General features: G+C 45.9%; 1 protein-coding gene across 1 annotated transcript; it reads left to right on the forward strand.

Annotated features, from left to right (window-relative positions):
- Positions 1-2,089: 2,089 nt before the first annotated feature.
- On the forward strand, positions 2,090-14,213 carry FUCA1 (alpha-L-fucosidase 1). Its single transcript, XM_046007778.1, has 8 exons — positions 2,090-2,513; positions 4,529-4,663; positions 6,526-6,663; positions 9,320-9,425; positions 10,906-11,106; positions 12,364-12,554; positions 13,642-13,741; positions 13,980-14,213. The coding sequence occupies exons 1-8, from the start codon at positions 2,140-2,142 to the stop codon at positions 14,118-14,120; spliced, it is 1,386 nt and encodes a 461-aa protein (XP_045863734.1). The 5' UTR covers positions 2,090-2,139; the 3' UTR covers positions 14,121-14,213.
- Positions 14,214-14,458: the final 245 nt, after the last annotated feature.

Here is a 14,458-nt window from a genome sequence, read left to right on the forward strand (position 1 = left end):
AAAAGCACAGAGTCTTAAGAGCGCTGGTCAACATCTGTGGAACAAAACTGCTCCTGAAAAGCACTTTGGAACATCAAATTTCATTTTAATCCAGATACGTATCTTTTTGTAAGGCAAAGACATGGCATGAGGGTTTTTTTTTTTTAATGTCAATTACACTTTTTTTTTAGATTTTATTTATTTATTTAACAGAGAGGTCACAAGTAGACAGAGAGGCAGGCAGAGAGAGACAGAGAAGCAGGCTCCCCACTGAGCAGAGAGCCCGATGTGGGGCTCGATCCCATGACCCTGAGATCGTGACCTGAGCCAAAGGCAGAGGCTTAACCCACTGAGCCACCGAGGCACCCCTGGCATGAGTTTTTTAAGGTAAATTTGTGACTCCTTAAAGTTTGGACATAACCTTTCTTTATTCGTCGGTGGGGTCTTTCTCCCTTTAGCAAATAAAATGCTTAAGTTCCTAGAATAAATCAGTAAATATTTAATGTTTAAGGAATAAAACTAGAGTTTAAAAATGATTGAATTAAATGCCTTCATCACTTTCTACCTTTCTCTTTTCACATTCATGCTTCATTTCTGCCCTAAGTAAAGCACTAGGTTATGGAGGAGGAGAGCAAGCAGAGAAGGAGGGCCCTGGATGGGAGAGAGCTGCCCTCATTGTTTGGATGATGGAACAGGCCCATTCAGTGGACAAGACTTGCCCAAGAAGACCCAACAAGATGGTATCCAGTGCTAGAAAGGCAGGTTTCCCAACTTCCAGCTTTGTCCACTCTGTCGTCATGTCTCTTGCATGTCCCTGCAGATTTACATGTTGATTATGAGGATAAGGAGATGTGAAGGCCACAGTGTCCCATTTTATCTTCCCCATGATGAGTTCTCTAACACCAAAGACCATTACTCACTCTGATCACGAGAAGATGTGTGCAAACAAAATGGGTTTTGTTTTAGTTTGTTTTTTTGAGGTGTCAGTGCTTACGGTTCTGGGGACTATTTCAACATAATCTTGCAGAGAAAACACTAGAGATAAAACAGCTCAGCGAAAGCTACTGGGTTTCCTTGCGGCTCCTAGAATGAGGAAGTGCTTGGTTCTGTCAACACAGGTCCCAGCCCCTCCCAGGGTGTGAGAGAGGAGCAGCTTGTTCAGAGATACAGATTCCCCACCAGGAGACCTGGATTCTTGTCCCATCCCTGCTCAAACGAGCAGTGTGATCTTGGGCGACTCCAGTCCCTTCTCTGGGCCTCAGTTTCCTCCTCTGTAAAATGGGAATAGGGAAAGGGATAGCATCCACGATCTCCAAAGTCCCTTCAAACTCTGATATGCTGCAGTTCTCTCACTGATAGGCGGGGACTGACTGTGTGCCACGTGGGGTCATTAGACATTCCCCACCTGATGACCTCACCTCCTGTTTGAGCACACAGCATATAAATTGTAGGGCAACCGGTGACCTCCCTGCCAGAGAAGGTTGACACAGGCACTTCTTCGGCCTGCGGCTCTCAATTTCTCACCCTGCTACTCTAAAAACGTTCCTTTGGAGCAGCCAAAGGGTCTTATTTTCCCAGTTAGACATTAAGCTCTCTGTATTGCCTCAGAATTCCCAAAGCAAGCTCAATAAATATAAGACAGACAAAATGATCACAGAGGCTCTTCCTCATTCAATGCTCACGCTTCTCTCTCCTCTCCCCTGGTAATACTTCCTCTCCCCATACCTCCACCCCATATTTCTGCTAGGGCTATCACGATGCCTTCCCATCTGGTATTCCTGCCTCCTGGCTTGCTCTTCGTTTTACTACAGTTCAAGAAGTCCTCTATGGCTCCCAATGCCAAAATGGACTACTCTCAGCTCTCGGCTCTCACTGGGGCTTCCATACCCTCACGACTGAACCCTGCGGTGATGTCCCTTCGCCAGCATTCATTCCTCCGTCCGCGGAGCGCGGTCAACGACACTTTGCGTTTTTCTCCGTTTGAACGCCAGGGGGCGCTGCAGGATCCGGAGGGGAGGATAGTCTCCAAGCAGCCTGGGTTGGCACGCCCCTTTTCCCTTCCGAGCCAATCATTAGTGAGGGTGGGCGGAACCGCGCGCCGCGTACCTGCGCGTTAAGAGGCGGCCGCGTAGGCTTGGAGGCAGCGACCTGGCTTCCGACATGAAGTCGAGGCCGGTGCCCGGGCCGCTGCTGGTGCTGCTGGTGCTGCTGCTCCGAGCGGCGTCCGTGCGCGGGATCCAGCGTCCGCGCCGCTACACCCCGGACTGGCAGAGTCTGGACTCCCGGCCGCTGCCGGACTGGTTCGACAAGGCCAAGTTCGGGGTGTTCGTGCACTGGGGCGTGTTCTCGGTGCCGGCCTGGGGCAGCGAGTGGTTCTGGTGGCACTGGAAGGGCGAGGGGCTGCCGCAGTACGAGCAGTTCATGAGCGACAACTACCCGCCCGGCTTCAGCTACGCGGACTTCGGGCCGCAGTTCACGGCGCGCTTCTTCCACCCGGAAACCTGGACCGACCTCTTCCAGGCGTCCGGGGCCAAGTGAGTGTCGCCACGGAGCCCCCCTTCCCGGCTCCGGCTGACGTTAGGCAGGTGGGAACCGAGCAGGGGCGGGGGGGGGGGGTGCGCGCCGGCTCGCCCGGGGTCGCTCAGCTGCCCGTCTGACTTCCGGAGCCCCCGGGTCCAGTGATTTGCCTCCTGAAGGATGCAGAACTGAATGTGGCACGCCAGGTCACGCGGAGGAGGCGTGTCTGCTTGAGGGTTAGAAGGAAATAAAGGTTTTCGGAAAGGCGGTGGGCTGGACAGGTGTCTACGCCTGTATATCGAGACGATCGAGCTGGGTGATACCTAATGTCCCTTCCAGGTCATCAAGACAATCAGGATTCCAGAATTTTCATCCAGTAGTTTGGCATTTTGTCACCTCCCTGAAGCCTCCTTCCATGGTGATAGAAAGGGATTGTGTTCGTTCCTTTCAGCTTTAACATCTCCCAGAGGAACAGGGAGGGAAAGAGAGTTCTGGTGCACAGTGTATTTGGACAACGGGACTGATTCTCACTCACCTGCTCTTCTCAGTGCCTTGCACACAGAGAGTGCTCAAGAGATGTTTCAGCTATTTTGAGAGCTGTCGGAGCTTGGAGTGTGGAGAAGTGAAAGTGTGGCCTGCTGAAATGGGGAAGGGAGAGGCTGTTGAAGGCTGAGGCCAGTCCGGAAGGACTAATCCTGGAGGGTGGTATGTTGCCAGGCGTGAAGTCAAAGAATGGTTGCCCGCAGCTTCTAGAAGAGTTAGCTTGACGGCCAGGAAGGAAGTGGGTTGGAGGAGGGTAAGAATGGAGGCAAGGAGGTTTTCCAGCTCCTGGCTTAGAGCAGCCTTCCATCCTTACCTTGTCTCCTCAGTCATCTCCCTGGTTTCCGTTTCCCTTGGACCTTGTACTGAAGAAAATTTACAGCTGACGTTTAGTGTTTGCCGATAAATATATGGAAATATAAGGCTCAAATAAACACATGTGGTGGTCACTGTCTAACAGGAGCCTTAGAGATCCCTCGTTTACAAATAAAAATTGAAATCTTGGGAGACCTTTGTCCAGACCCCTTATTTTGGGGCCCAGGTGACAAGCCCAGATGGAGGAAGGGAACTAAAGTCCTACGCCCAAATCTCATGACTCCAAGCCAAAGGTTCCTTTCACCATACCAGGGGTCTGCAAACCGTGGCCAGAGAGAGAGGTCCTCTGCCGTTCCTGTAACTTCCATGAGATGAGAACAATTTTTACATTTTAAAAAGGTGAAAAAAGAAAAAGAATATGCCACAGAGAGGGATGGAGCCCTCGAAGGCTAAAATACTGTCTGGCCCTTGAAGTCTTGGAGCTCCCCACACCAGCCAGTGACTAAATGATCACGTGCAGGTGTCATCAGTTTCTCTGCTGTACAAGCAGATGCAATGTTGAGTGTTATCTCAACACCGCACTTTTCTCCCCAGCTCTTTTGGTCTCTGGTCACCTCTGTAAATGAGAGGCAGTTCATGTGACCTTTTCTTTTACTTTTCTGTCATCTGCTATTTCCAGAACAAGAGAGCTAAGGGGCACTTCTTTTTCTTATCTACTCCTTCCTTCCCTCTGGGCCTCCTCCTTGGCTGGGGACCAAGGATTCTGGCTTTCTTAAGTTTGCTTCCATCCCTAGAGCAGTATCCACGGGGAGATATGCCCTTAGCATCTCCCTGTGGATCACCAGCACAGTCACTCATGCAAGTACATTTCCTGTGGTCAAGTTCTCCCAGCCTTTTTTAAAAGCCTGGGGCAGGGGCACCTGGGTGGCTCAGTGGGTTAAAGCCTCTGCCTTCGGCTCAGGTCATGATCCCAGAGTCCTGGGATGGAGCCCCACATTAGGCTCTCTGCTCCGCGGGGAGCCTGCTTCCTCTTCTCTCTCTCTGCCTGCCTCTCTGCCTACTTGTGATCTCTGTCTGTCAAATAAATAAATAAAATATTTAAAAAAAAAAAAAGCCTGGGGCATGCTGGGTAAGTTCATGCTTGTGGCCCACCACCTCCTTTCTTTGCTGTCCACAGGTATGTCGTCCTGACGACAAAACACCACGAAGGCTTCACAAACTGGCCAAGCCCTGTGTCTTGGAACTGGAACTCTAAGGATGTGGGTCCCCATCGTGATTTGGTTGGTGAGTTGGGAAAAGCCCTCCGGAAGAGGTAAGGATCTACAGATGGTTAGTCTGTCATCTCTTTTCACCTATCATTCCTCTTTGCTCTTGTGTGTTTTCTAAGTTTGCCTGTAGTGAGTAAACCTAAAAGGCCCTGGCCTTTGAATTAGCAGTGTTTGATGCTCGGCACTTTACAGGTGACCAAAGGTGACATCATCAGAGAAATTCATGGTCCTGTTTAGGTGAGGGATACCCAATGTAGCCCACAGTGCTTCGTTTGCATTCTGCGAAGGATTCTTTCTGGAAGGCCTTCCAACCCGGAGCCTTTTCCAGGGTCTGTTGAAGGACTGGTTCTGTCATCTTTGTGTCCCCCTTAGCTGTCAACCTGCAGCTAGAAGGTTTGGATGAATGCTAGGTCAAGAGGGAGCTGACAAGGGCAGCAGTTAAAGGAGCCAGAAAGTGAGGTGAGGAGCCGCTTAGTTGATTCTAAGTAAAGTTCCCTAATATTTGCCACTTAATAAGAAGTAACTTCCCAAGATCAAATAGCTTAGAAGTGGCAGAGGTAGGATTTGAACCCAGTTATTCTGGTTTTGGCCCCTACAGTTCTGGGTATGATTGTCTATAGAGAGGAAAAGTGGTGTTTGTACCTTACCCCATCTCAGCTCTGTTGTGATTTGGTAAACTTGATGCCCTGTTTAAGGGGTAGGCCAGCTACCTGTTTGTATAGATAACATTTGACTGGAACACAGTTATGCCCACTTAGTTATGTGTTGTGTCTATGGGTGCTTTCAAGTTACAGTTTCAGAGTTGGACTAGAGACCGCAAGGCCTGCAAAGCCTAAAATGCTACATGGCCCATAAAGAAAGTGTTTGCTGTCTTTGGAGACCTGCTCAGTATTCAGTTTCCCAGTGCGGTGCACAAAGTCCTTCAAAGAAAACAGTCCTGCTGTAAAAGTCAGATGTTGATCAGGCTGGACTTTACCATCCTTGATTTTTACCTTCTTTGTATCTATTTAGTCCCCAAGTCATATGATGAAATAGCTAACTCTGATTCTTTCCATCTTATCTGTGCTGTTGCAATGTGATCCTTATTTCCCGCTGCACTAAGGTGTTTCTGTGACACTCACCATTCATAACTCAAAACAAGTTTCATTGTGTACGAGAATAGGTCACTTGGACTCTTTCTCATTTTGGTTGGGAATTCTTAACATTTTAATGTTAAGAACTGTTAGCAAATCTTAAATAAATGAAACAATAAACCCATGTTCATTAATTTCAGCTACATAGAAAATGTTGTGATTTTCTAAAATGTTGTGATTAAGATTTGGGATGTTGTAGTCTTTATACTTTTTTCTATTTTCCAGTATCTCTACAATATGTATTTTTACAACTGACAGAAAACAGTTTTTTAAAAGGACTGTGTGTCATTACTGAGATAACTGGCATAGATTTAAAAAAATGGTTTAAATGACATTTGAGGGGCACCTGGGTGACTCAGTCGGTTAAGTGTCTGCTTTTGGCTCAGGTCATGATTTCAAGGTCCTGGGAAGGAGTCCTGAATCAGGTTTTCTGCTCAGTGGGGAGTCTGCTTCCCCCTTTTTTCCTCCCCCACTGCTTGTGCTCTCTCCCGCTCTCTCTTTCTCAAATAAATAAAATTTTTCCAAAAAATGACATTTGGTGCTAAGGCACTCACATATAAAAAGTAGTCCTGCGTGTGATCAAAAACCCAGCAACTTTGTTTAAGTTAATGATAAGAGGTAATATAAGGAAATGGTTTGTGGTCCCACTTGCCCTTGCATGCCCTTACTGGTAAGTTTCACTGAGATGTAAACATGCTGCCACTGATTTTTCTTAAACGACATTATTTTTTCTTTGTTTGATGGACATTTGCTGTTCTGTTTTTCTATTTAAGGAATATACGTTATGGACTCTACCACTCACTTTTAGAATGGTTCCACCCACTCTACCTACTTGATAAGAAAAATGGCTTCAAAACGCAGTATTTTGTCCGTGCAAAAACAATGCCAGAACTATATGACCTTGTTAACAGGTAAAAAAAAAAAAAAGTTTTTGTCCTTACGACTTTTACTAATGAAATCAGAACTTCCTATAGGATACTGTTAAGTTAGGGGAAAAGGAAGGAATGTGGAAAAAAAAAATCTATAAGACGTCAAAATGAAAATAGTGGTTTGCATTATGACAGAAAATATTTTTTCTTCCTACTATTCAAAACTCCCATAATGTGGTCATATTGCTTTTATAGATTGAAACAGACCAAAGATGGGGGTTTTTAAGTTTTAAAGTCAAGACTTCAGTCCCGGGCACCTGGGTGGCTCAGTGGGTTAAGCCGCTGCCTTCGGCTCAGGTCATGATCTCAGAATCCTGGGATCGAGTCCCACATCGGGCTCTCTGCTCAGCAGGGAGCCTGCTTCCCTCTCTCTCTCTCTGCCTGCCTCTCTGTCTACTTGTGATCTCTCTCTGTCAAATAAATAAATAAAATCTTTAAAAAAAAAAAAAAAAGACTTCAGTCCCTCCTTGCATGCTGGTTTCTTTGTCAGGACCTTGGAGAGAGGCAACATGACCCCAAGGACCTTGCACTGGATTTGGGATCTGGCAGATTTGCATGTGAACCCTGGCTTTTGTTACTCACCGGCCTTAAAGGAAATGCCTTCAATACAGGGCTCAGAATGACATGTGAAAAATACTTGTCACCTTGCCTGGTACAGAATAAGGGTGTTGTTACCATTATTTTTCTTAAAATGCTCACTTTCACATTGGGACTCATCGCCAGTCTTCACCATGCTTTATTTCTGGTTTGCCCTTCTTGCACCTGGTGGATCTTAAAAGCTCTAGGGACAGCCACCTCAGTCTGGACTCTCATTTTAGACCAAAACCAAACAAAGTTCCTTGCATCCAGATGACTTCCCTAAGGAAACAGTAGGTCCTAAGAGACCAGCAGAGGCTTGGAGTCAGACAGAACTGGATCCGAAATCCACTTCTTTTTCTTGCTGGCTGTGTGGCCTTGAATACACTCCCCAATCTTTCGAGATCACAGTTTCTTTATCTGTGAAATGGGGATAACATAGACCGCAGTGATGCTGTGAAGACTAGGGAGGTGCTGAGTATAGAGGGCCTCGCACAGTGTCTCGTTCACAGTAAAACACAGACCGTCTGCATATACTTGCCTCTTAGACAGGCAGTCTTTTCCTTAGAATCTGCGTGCCGTCCAGATTACAGAGGACAGCCTAGGACCAGGCATCGGCCGATGTGCATTTGAGTTCCAGCTCCTATTACTTGGAAGTTTTGTCACCTAAAACAGATTGCCCTGCTGAGCATCCAGTTCTCACTCTCTAAATGGGAATAATCATGCTTGCCTTATAGGTGTGTATGAATGCACGTGCGTGCACACGCACACACACACACGCCACGTAGAGGTCAGAGTGGAGTATGTGGAAGGTGCGGCTGTGTGGCTCAGGGGGACTCTAAAGATCCTTTGTAGTGGAAGCTTTGGGCAGTTGTCCAAAACAGTGCATTTCCTGGATTAGTTCAAGCTCTTAAAGCTTTTTTTTTTTTTTAATGAAAAACAGATAATTTTTTTAATTTAAATTGATCTTAGTAACTAATGTATTATTAGGTTCACGGTAGAGTTTAGTGATTCATCAGTTGCATAGAACACCCAGTGCTCATCACATCACGTGCCCTCCTTCATGCCCCTCACCCAGTGACCCCATTCCCCCACCCATCTCCCCTCTGGCCCCCCTCAGTTTGTTCCCTAGAGTTAAGAGTCTCTTACAGTTTGCCTCTCTTTCTGTTTTGATTTCATTTTATTTTTGCTTTCCTTCCCCTATGTTCTTAGTGTTTTGTTTCTTAAATTCCACATATGAGTGAAATCATCTGGTATTTGTCTCTCTCTGACTGATTTATTTCACTTAGCATAATATACTCTAGTTCCATCTGCATCTTCGCAAATGGAAATATTTCATTGTTTTTGTTAGCTGAGTAACAGTCCTGTGTGTGTGTGTGCCTGTGCTCACGTGTGTGCTCAACATCTTCTTTATTTTCCGTAGTTTGGCTACTGTGGACATTGCTGCTATAAACATTCGGGTGCACATGCCCCTTCGGATCACTACATTTGTATCTTTAGGCTAAATACCCAGTAGTGTGATTGCTGGGTCATAGGGTCGCTCTATTTTTAACTTTTTGAGGAACCTCCATCCTGTTTTCCAGAGTGGCTACACCAGCTTGCATTCCCACCAACAGTGTAGGAGGGTTCCCCCTTCTCCACATCCTCGCCAGCATCTGTCATTTCCTGACTTGTTAATACATCTTAAATGCAGAAACCTTAAGTCTCTAGTTCCGGAGCACAGAAAAGAGTTCTGGACTCTTTTCATTGGAATTAGTTGCTGCAAGGGGACCAAATTACTTATGTGCTGATTACAACCCTGTTTTTTTCAAAAGACACTGAGAAAAGATTAGGAGGAAATGTTCCAAAATACTGTGTACTAAACAGTGGTTCTGTGAGTGACATTAACAGAGCTATGGTTGTTGTTTTGTCTCTTTACTTTTCTGCATTGTCTGGACCATGGTAATTATATGGCACTTTCAGAATGAGAAAATCTCAAAGTATTGGTTACAAAATAGATCCATGACACTTTACTGTGAATAGATTCAGATAACAGACATTGTCCTAATCGCGTGTCTTTCAGATATCAACCTGACTTGATTTGGTCTGATGGAGAGTGGGAATGTCCTGATACTTACTGGAACTCTACGGAGTTTCTTTCTTGGCTCTACAATGATAGCCCAGTCAAGGCACGTGATTGTACGACTTCTCTCTTATGAACCTATTATGAGAAAAGAAAGAGTAAGGAGCCAAGATCCAGAGTAATAACAGTGATAACAGCGACGATAATAAATACTAGTAGCAACATGGAGGTGGTAGGGACCAGGGGATTTCATGGATGTTAAAGGTTTCTCCTTTAATTCTTTTCCACACCTTCCTTAGTATAAGCTTTCTTTCTCTCCTTTAATTCTTGATTTCAACAACAGAGGTTTAAAGCTTGTTAAATTTAAGTAATAGAATAGAAGCAGTACATAGAAGTCCAAGAGAGTTAGAGAAAGTAAAATAAATATTAAGCATGCAAACATTATAAATGAGAAAAACATCCCAAAAAATTAATATGCAAAACTATACAATTAAATGATGGCAATAAGATGCAACTATTTATGCCCTCATCTATCTGTGCTGGTAATGCAGCTTAACTCTTAAGAGGGAATTTCATTTCTCTTACATCCACAGTAGATTAGGTGATGTCACACCTCGGTCCTACCCACCGGGATCAGTGTTCCCCACTTAAGTTAGATAAATAACTCTGATGTGATGCCGTATTGTCCATATACCTGTCTACTCAGCCAGTCTCTGCTGGATCTCTAAGGGCAAGAGCGGTTTTATTCCCCTTGGATATACCAGTACAAGAATCATAGAAGTGTTAATCATTAACCTTAAGATATTATGTGGGGCCCCTGTGTGGCTCAGTTGACTACGTGTCTGCCTTAGCCTTGGGTCACAATCCCAGGATCCTGGGATCAAGCCCCACATGGGGCTCCCTGCTCAGCGGAGGGTCCGCTGCTCCCTCTGCCTACTGCTCCCCCTGCTTGTGTTCTGTCTCAAGTTTTTAAAAATCTTCAAAAAAAAAAAAAAAAAAAGATACTTTGCATTATGATTTCCCATAGTTCAGCCAAGATTTGAAGGAAAGAAAATATTTGCTGACTTTTCTTTACCTGGGAAAAAGTCAGGGCCATGCAGTGGAAAGCAGTCAGGTTCACATACCTGATTGACAGTCCCAGCTTCCTGAAACTCTGCCCAGGGGTGTGACCTTGGGCATGTCTTCTCCTCCCCATTTCTCCTTTAATAGAAGAAATAGTTTACCAGATGATCTTGCAAAGAGGCTCTTCCAGCTCTCACATTACATGTGGCTTGACCAAGGTTTCTCAGCCTCAGCGCAGTGGACATTTGGGGCTGGATATTTTGCTGTGACGGGGCCGTCTTGTTTGTCCTAAGACATTTAACAGCATGCCTGGCCTCTACCACTAGATGGCAGCAGCACCCCCACCGTGGCGACCAAAGTGTCTCTAGACTTTGCCAAAAGTCTCTTGAGCACAATAGCCCTCAATTGAGAATGGTTCTAGACCAAGTCCATTCCTTATGTTCCCAAACACAACTTACCAACCTGCATTACATAAGGAAATGAAGTGGTTTTACCCCAGATGACCCAGTACTCTCTTCTTTTAGGAACAGGTAGTGGTAAATGACCGGTGGGGTCAGAACTCTTCCTGTCACCATGGAGGATACTACAACTGTCAAGATAAATTCAAGCCAGAGAGCTTGCCAGATCACAAGTGGGAAATGTGTACCTCCATAGACAAGATCTCCTGGGGCTTTCGTCGGAACATGGTGATGGGGGACATTGCAAGTGAATGTGAAATCATTTCGGTAAGAGTACCTGTGAGTTACTTGTTAACTACTGTCTCAAATTACCCTTCTAACTGAGCACTCTGAATGGAAGTGCAGGTAGATAGAACCCCCTAGGGTCATTGAACATAACCACAGACACCTGTCCTGGGGCATCTGGGTGGCTTAGTTGGTTAAACATCCAACTCTTGGTTTCGGCTCAGATCGTGATCTTGGAGTTGTGAGATTGAACCCCACATCAGGATCCACGCTCAGCGTGGAATCTACTCGGGGTTCTCTCTCTCTCTCTCCCCCACTATCCATCCCCCTCAACTAAATAAATCTTAAATATAAAAAAAAAACCTGTCATAAGGAAATAATTATAATTACAGAAGAAAGTCTTACATATAGAGATGTTCTTCCCAGAATTTTTTGCAGTTGGATATGTGGGTTGTTTTAATTTCTTGCAGCCATAAAGGGATATTTAAGTAGATCTAGGGATTTTCCTTAACCATTAAAATTTTTATGAATGCAGTATAGGTCAATGCATAGGGTTTGAGTAAAAAAGTAAGTTACAAATTATCACAACTGTATAAAATATATTTCCATCGCACAGGGAAAAGACCAGAGGGAATATCAAAAGTTGATGGTGTGGTGTCTTTGGGGTACTCCAATCCATTCTTTTTTAAATTTTCTGAATGCAATTTTTCTGGGTCCATTTGAAGCATACCTATTCGAGGTCACAGTAAACACACGCACGCGCACACACACGCACATACACACCAGGCACACCAGAAGCCTTGAAGAATATATCCCTTTATAGCATGTTTTCCCAAAGGGACAGCATATACATTTATGTCGCCCATTTTGTACAGAGTGTTCCAAATCCTGCATTCTCTTCTGTGTCCCCCAAGTCTCCCTGGCACCCACTCACAACCTCTCTCCTCTGTTCCCCATACTCTTTCCTCCTACTTCTCAGCTTCCCTGATCACACTCTGTGCCGCCGCCGCCTGGCCCATCCCACTGCATGCCGCACTGGGGGAAGTGTAGGCCAGGCATCAGTCCATGGAATTCAAATTAGTATATTCCTCCACTTTGTAGCAGGATTTTCAGTTTTCTCATTAAGCCCGTCTTGCTTTCATGATAACAAAAAAATGGACTTTTCAGAAGGATAAAGGCTATTCACCAAAGGAGAGAATGTGCCCTAGATTCTTTTTCTTCTCTTCATACCTGTGTGCTCAAAGCATCCTGCGGGACTTGGCACCCGACGCTAGGATTCCGTTGTTCTGCTCTCTCCAGGAACTGGTGCAGACCGTGAGCCTGGGAGGCAACTACCTTCTTAACGTTGGAGCAACTAAAGATGGACTGATCGTTCCCATCTTCCAAGAAAGGCTTTTAGCTGTGGGGAAGTGGCTGAGCATCAATGGGGAGGCGATCTATTCCTCCAAACCATGGAGGGTACAACTGGAAAAGAACACGACGTCTGTGTGGTGAGCTCGTCCTGTCGCGTACGGGACCAGGACGGCAGCCCCTCCCCGGCTGGCGTCTCCTCAGGTCCACAGTGTTACAAGCCAGGGTAGAAGCCATCGGGAGGAAACCCCAAAGCTGTGCTTTTGCTAGTAAATTTGTGCCCCAATTTATGTCTTAAGCCACCAGGGTATCTTTGACTAGTAAGAGGTGTGGTGGCTTGGTGAAAGGAGGAGCTACCAAGTGTCTGAATATACTTGACCTTGTTACCCTGCCTCCCCAAAATAGTACTAGCCGATGCTTGCACAGCACCTCCAGTGTTTAAGGCTCCAGTCAGATTCTTTCCACTCACTGAATCCCCTCAACAGTCCCACAAATGGATACCGTTAATTATCCCCATGTTCCAAGTGAGAAGGGGGACCCAGCGCAGTGCTCTGCGTCACCTGGGATCACAAACCCAACTCACGGAGAAGTCGTGATTCAAACTTGGCTTTGTGGATCTAGTGATTTGACCTTGGGCCTGTGTGTTTCAGTCTGAAATGGGGTGATGATTCTTAGCTTCCTGTGGTGGTTATGAAGTGTGGTAATTTACATAAAGCGCCAAGCAGAGCACCAGGCACGTGCAAAGTGCTCGGTGAAAGGCCTCTGTGCCTGTGATAACCAGCGGACGGAGCTCTTTGCATCCAGGGAAACAAGTTCATCCTTCCGTTTGGGCTGAATTCCTGTTTAGGGTTTTTCACCCTCTTGTCTGTGCACGGCGAACTCCTGGAACAAATCCCTCTTCACTGCACATCTTATTGGAGCCTCTGCCGTTTTCCCATGGATTTGGAGTTGAAAAAAAGATTTGAATAAAAAGGCAAATGGCTTCAGTGTGCAATAACTAGTGTAAGCATTAAAGATATTTAAAGAAAACTGAAGCGGTCCCCAGAAAGAGTCTTACCGGGCTGCCTTCTTCCCACAGAGCTCCAGAGGTAGTGAGTTAGCGCACTTCCTAGGGCACTGACAGACTCAAGGCGTTGGGGTCGGTAGCTAATTGAAAAGGGCTACGTGAGGCTTTGTGTCAGGGTCTCAAGCCAGGTATTTCCAACACTGACGTTTCTTTTTTCCCAGGTACACCTCAAGAGAGACAGCCATTTATGCCATTTTCCTGCACTGGCCAGAAAATGGAGTCTTAAATCTTGCATCCCCTGTAACTACCTCAACTACACAGGTGAGGAGCCTCAGCCAGTCTGTTCCGAGAGGCACCTTTCCTAAAGGAACTGGAGGTCTTCTCTACTTCTTCCTTCCTGCCCCAGGTCTCCCCTATAAGGTCTCCCCTATATTGCACCACCCACCCCCCGCTTCTGGACTATCCACCCTGCCCCAGTGTGACTGCCTCCCATCACGTTCAAGCCATATTCCGTTCTCAGTGCGCTGATGTCTTCTCCGTTCCCTTTTGCTTTCTGCAGATAACGATGCTGGGGATCCAGAAAGATCTGAAGTGGTCCACAGATCCAGAAGAAGGTCTGCTCATTTACCTGCCCCAGCTGCCACTCTTCACACTGCCAATTGAGTTTGGCTGGACTATAAAGCTGACAGGAGTGCATTGATCGTTGGGAGTTGAGGCAGAACTGCCTCCTCTTTGCTGCTTTGGTTTTCCTCTTATAGCACCAGCATTGTAATAAACTACTTCTCTACTCAGAGATGGCTTTTCCAACACATTTTAATCAAAGGAACTGAGCGCATTATACTGATGTCTCAGTGGATCAGAGATCTGAGATCCATTGCTAGCATACCTCTCCCTGACCAGCAGGAGGCACTAACCTGTTAAGCTCTGAATTCATTCCTCTGTTCCTAACCGGGGAAATTATCTACCCCAGAAACTTCATTCCACTCTCTGTTTGAAACTTGTCTCCTTAATCAATGACTTCAGATTAAGGAATGAGCC

This window comes from Meles meles, chromosome 1, assembly GCF_922984935.1.
Source record: "Meles meles chromosome 1, mMelMel3.1 paternal haplotype, whole genome shotgun sequence".
NCBI lineage: Eukaryota > Metazoa > Chordata > Mammalia > Carnivora > Mustelidae > Meles > Meles meles.